General features: G+C 48.9%; 1 protein-coding gene across 1 annotated transcript in view; it reads left to right on the plus strand.

Moving 5' to 3' along the window:
• Positions 1-5,175: 5,175 nt before the first annotated feature.
• POU2F3 (POU class 2 homeobox 3) overlaps positions 5,176-5,808 on the plus strand; it is a 149,081-nt gene continuing 148,448 nt past the window's right edge. Inside the window, exon 1 of the mRNA XM_044290109.1 lies at positions 5,176-5,313. Within this exon, the coding sequence (XP_044146044.1) occupies positions 5,286-5,313 (28 nt within the window). The 5' untranslated portion in view covers positions 5,176-5,285. The remainder of the gene's footprint in view (positions 5,314-5,808) is intronic.

Raw genomic sequence — 5,808 nt, forward strand, 5'->3', positions numbered from 1 at the left:
TTTTTATTATTTACAACGTTCATCTGACAGGTTAGATCATGTGCTATTTTTATATAGCAGGTTCTTACTGATGCAGGGATACCTAATATGTAAACTTTTTTTAATTTATTTAAGTTTTACACAATAATATCATTTTTGAAACAAAAGAAAATCATTTTGGGGTCTCCATAGTCTGAGAGCCATATATATATTTTTTTTTTTTTTTGGGCGATTGTCTTAGGTAGGGGCTAATTATTTGCAGCATGAGATGACGGTTAGAGTGGTACTATTTTAGGGTGCATACGCCTTTTTGATCGCTTGCTATTACACTTTTTGTGATGTAAGGTGACCAAAAATAGCTTTTTTTACACCGTTTTTATTTTATTTTTTAACGGTGTTCATCTGAGGGTTTTTTAGCTGGATCAGGTGACGGTTAGATTGGCACTATTTTGGGGGGCATACGCCTTTTTGATCGCTTGGTGTTGCACTTTTAGTGATGTAAGGTGACCAAAAAATTGGTGTTTTTTTTGTTTTTTTTTACACTTAATTTTTTGTCCCACCCTGGGACTTCAACTTTTGGAGTCTGATCCCCTTTACAATGCATCACAATACTTCTGTATTGGAATGCATTGACTGTATGAGTAATACAGTGTGTATTACTCATACAGCTTCCTGCCTGTGAGATTCAGGGGGCTGGATCTCACAGGCTCTCCACCGGAAGGCAGCCCCGATGCCTAAGGAAGGCATCACGCTACCTTCCATGCCATCGGGTCCCCATTACAGCAGCACGGGGACCTGATGGCTTCCACAAGTGCAGCCGGAATGACCCATAAACGCTGCAAACTGCAGGTCTGAATTGACCTGCAGTTTGCAGCGATCGCCGATACGGGGGGGTCACAGGACCCCCCTCGGCATTGTCACAGGGTTCCTGCTGAATGATTTCAGCAGGCACTCTGTTCCGATCACCGTCCGCTGCGCGGCGGTGATCGGAAATACACAGGGCGTACAGGACTCGGACATCAGGGCGTACCTGTAAGCCCTGTGTCCGCAAGAGGTTAAACGCACATAAGACATTAGGCCCAAATCAGCTAGTGGATCTAATACTGCATTTTTACAAAGTCAATTGTCAGTAGTAGTGTCCAGTGTGTTTATGTCTTTTAATTCCAGAAAACAGACTTGCAAAACATTCCATATTTTGTGTGACTGTGTACATTAGGCCTAAAAATGTGAGGAATACGGAAGGGTTCCAATCGAAAGGGCCAGGCCTTGTCCTCCAGAATGTAGTAGTAGGCAGGGGCATAGTTATAGAGGGTGCGCAGAGGTGGCAGTCGCTACCGGACCCAGGAGCCTGAGGGGGCCCAAAACCCTCATGCCACATAAGAAGACACTGGTATTATAGAAAGTGCATGCTCGTCAAGTTACACCTCTGGCTAGAGGGAAGGGGATGGGTCAAAAATTTGACATGGGGGGAGGTGCTGTTTCAATTTTTGCCTCAGGCAGCACGATGGCTATGTGCTTCCCAGCCGCTGGCTACAAAGCATTGAGGGAAGGGGGGCCCAAACAGAACCCTTGCACCAGGGCCCATGAGCCTTTAGCTAAGCACCTGGTAGTAAGCAGGTCTCCCTGGCTTCAGAAAGGCGCAACATTATCATTGAGGAGAAAGACTCCTTACTGAACAGATACCTAAGGGTGTTATCCTGGCAGCCCCCTGGTCTTCACCCTTTAACTCCTATACAGGTACCTGGACTCCACTGCAGGGGAACCACCAGAACTCTACCTCCTGGAGTACTTTCTGTTCAGAGGCTGCTGACCCATGTTTGTCAAGAGACACTGGTGCTGTGTACCGAGGCATCAGAGAAAACCATAGTCGGGAAACAAGCCAAGGTCATGGCAGACAACAAAAGAACAATCCAGTAATCAATCAGGGCATGCAGCAAATAGAAACAAGCAGAGGTCAGGTCAAGAAGCGATGAGTCAAATCCAGAAACAGGCAGGGTTTGGTACATGGGCAAGCAAACAAGTCAATAATGCACCTTTGCAGGAAACTATCTAACTCAAACCTATTGCTCAGACACCTTCCACTAGGGAAGGTGGCCTGCCATTGGCTGGGGAAGACTGAGGCGGACGGATAGTCGTCCTAAAGAGCCAGATAAGGTGCGCACTCGCCCCTTACTGGTGGAGAGAGGCAGAGAAGATGAGTAGCAGGCCTCAGTCTGCATGGTGGACAGAGCTGTGCTGCCCCAGGAGGGACCTGGAGGGCATCAACAGGTAAATAGGGATGGGGTGAAGTATAATCTCCTGTAGAGCTCAGCAGTCTCTTCCATATAGATATGCGCCATGAAAACACTAACCCTTTCAGCCACCCATCTGCATTTTCCTCTACATCCTTCCTTCCTTGACTATATACTAACTTCCTTCTACTCTTAGGCCTCATGCACACGACCGTTGTGTGCATCCGTGGCCGTTGTGCCGTTTTCCGTTTTTTTTCGCGGACCCATTGACTTTCAATGGGTCCGTGGAAAAATCGGAAAATGCACCGTTTTGCAGCCGAGGCCGTGATCCGTGTATCCTGTCCGCCCAAAAAATATGACCTGTCCTATTTTTTTGACGGACAACGGTTCACGGACCCATTCAAGTCAATAGGTCCGTGAAAGAACACGGATGCACACAAGATTGGCATCCGTGTCCGTGGCCGTAGGTTGCTTTCATACAGACGGATCCGAAGATCCGTCTGCATAAAAGCTTTTTCAGATCTAAGTTTTCACTTCGTGAAAACTCATAGCCGACAGTATATTCTAACACAGAGGCGTTCCCATGGTGATGGGGACGCTTCTAGTTAGAATACACTACAAACTTTGTACAAGACTGCCCCCTGCTGCCTGGCAGCACCCGATCTCTTACAGGGGAATATGATAGCACAATTAACCCCTTCAGGTGCGGCACCTGAAGAGGTTAATTGTACTATCATATCCCCCTGTAAGAGATCAGGGCTGCCAGGCAGCAGGGGGCAGACCCCCCCCCTCCCCAGTTTGAATATCGTTGGTGGCACAGTGTGCGCCCCCCATCGGGCCCCCCTTCCTCCCTCTAGTGTAATAAATCGTTGGTGGCACAGTGTGCGCCCCCTTATCGGGCCCCCCCTTCCTCCCTCTATTGTTATAAATCGTTGGTGGCACAGTGTGCGCCCCCCATCGGGCCCCCCCTTCCTCCCTCTATTGTTATAAATCGTTGGTGGCACAGTGTGCGCCACCCATTGGCCCCCCTCCCTCTATAGCAGTAACAACATTGGTGGCAGTGTGCGGCCTCCCATCTCCCCCCCTCCCCCGATCATTGGTGGCAGCGGAGTTCCGATCGGAGTCCCAGTTTAATCGCTGGGGCTCCGATCGGTAACCATGGCAACCAGGAAGCTACAGCAGCCCTGGTTGCCATGGTTACTTAGCAATAGTACAATAGTAGAAGATTCATACTTACCTGCTTGCTGCTGCGATGTCTGTGACCGGCCGGGAGCTCCTCCTACTGGTAAGTGACAGTTCTTTAGCAATGCGCCACACAGACCTGTCACTTACCAGTAGGTGGAGCTCCCGGCCGGACACAGACATCGCAGCAGCAAGCAGGTAACTATGAATCTTCTACTATTGTACTATTGCTAAGTAACCATGGCAACCAGGACTGCAGTAGCGTCCTGGTTGCCATGGTTACTGATCGGAGCCCCAGCGATTAAACTGGGACTCCATACGGAACTTTGCTGCCACCAATGATCGGGGGGGGGGGGGAGATCGGAGGCCGCACAATGGCCACCAATGTTGTTACTGCTAAAGAGGGAGGGGGGCCGATGGGGGGCGCACACTGTGCTACCAACGATTTATAACAATAGAGGGAGGAAGGGGGGGCCCGATGGGGGGCGCACACTGTGCCACCAACGATTTATTACACTAGAGGGAGGAAGGGGGGCCTGATGGGGGGCCACACTGTGCCACCAACAATATTCAAACTGGGGAGGGGGGGTCTGCCCCCTGCTGCCTGGCAGCCCTGATCTCTTACAGGGGGATATGATAGTACAATTAACCCCTTCAGGTGCCGCACCTGAAGGGGTTAATTGTGCTATCATATCCCCCTGTAAGAGATCGGGTGCTGCCAGGCAGCAGGGGGCAGTCTTGTACAAAGTTTGTAGTGTATTCTAACTAGAAGCGTCCCCATCACCATGGGAACGCCTCTGTGTTAGAATATACTGTCGGATCTGAGTTTCACGATGTAGCTCATATCCGACAGTACATTCTAACATAGAGGCGTTCCCATGGTGATGGGGACGCTTCAAGTAAAAATATACCATCGGATTGGAGAAAACTCCGATCCGATGGTATAAAAGGGACTCCAGACTTTACATTGAAAGTCAATGGGGACGGATCCGTTTGAAATGGCACCATATTGTGTCAACGTCAAACGGATCCGTCCCCATTGACTTGCATTGTAATTCAGGACGGATCCGTTTGGCTCCGCACAGCCAGGCGGACACCAAAACAACTTTTTTTTCATGTCCGTGGATCCTCCAAAAATCAAGGAAGACCCACGGACGAAAAAACGGTCACGGATCACGGACCTACGGACCCCGTTTTTGCATGAGGCCTTAGCATTAGGTTATTCATCTTCTTTCTGACAGTGAGAGATATGTAGCAGCCTGTGCACCATACATTTTCTTTCCCTATCTCCTTTACTCTCAGATTTCCCATACTTTTGCAGCCAGACACCAAAGCGGCTTAAAAAGAAGATCAAATAAGTACAATCAGCGCTACTGTGGTGAGGAGGCTTTTGGACCTCCTAGCTTTTGGGCCCCTTAGCTTGTGAGCCCATTTGCAACTGCGGCCCCTAAAGTTTCGTAGCTGTCCCTTACAGATCTGACCAATCTTCCAACCTCCATCTCGCAGTACTTTTATGATGATTATAATTTGGACAGCACATCTCATTGCAATGCACCTTATAAACACTGCCGCTTGTGTCATGTAGGTGGCAGTGTTGTCAGACATCATGCACCTCGGGTGGTAGGTGCAGAGCGAGCAGAGACAGGTGTAAGAAGGTGTCCAGCTGCCAGCTGCTCCCATCCTTGCTTCCTCCTCTCCTGGCTCAGTCATGCTATGCAAATTGGTGCTTTGCATTGGCCCACGGCCAGAGGCGCAGGATGTTGGCTTGCATGGAAGAGGTGTGGTGGCTTCTCTAAACTAGAATTCCGTCTGCCCTCTTAGTGCCAGTATCTGCCACCTCTATGCGATCCTCAGCAGGCAGCCGAAACAGCGACAGTCCTGCAAGCCAGCAGCATGGTAAATGTGGAGTACAGTCACCCAGGTACGCGCGCTGCTTATCTGCTTGCACAATGAGTGATAAGGGCTGGCACGGTGCCCTCTGTGGGCACACTCTGCTTGCTGTGCCATGCACATGTTCTTCTGCAGGAGGCACTTTAGTAAATCACCAAGGCTTGATCAGTGACAGCTATGCCTTGTGTAAAATAAAGGTGCCCCCATCCTGCCATGCAGAGGGGTGATGATGGGCACAGAGGTGAAGGCTTCTCAGTGCTGAGATTGTCCAAACTATTCTCTCATGTGTCACGTCTGTAGGTAAATAGTGTGACGTCATGTGATGGGCAATAATAGTACCGTAGTCATGGGGAGATGATTCCATGTATTATCAGTGCATGTATAATATGTTCTAAACATCATGTATGTCTAATAGCTTATCTTTCTTATATTTTACTGGTTGATAGATGGATGGATAGATAGATAGATAGATAGATAGATAGATAGATAGATAATGGATAGATAGATAATGGATAGATAGATAATA

The sequence above is a fragment of the Bufo gargarizans genome, chromosome 4 (genome assembly GCF_014858855.1).
Source record: "Bufo gargarizans isolate SCDJY-AF-19 chromosome 4, ASM1485885v1, whole genome shotgun sequence".
NCBI classification, from domain to species: domain Eukaryota; kingdom Metazoa; phylum Chordata; class Amphibia; order Anura; family Bufonidae; genus Bufo; species Bufo gargarizans.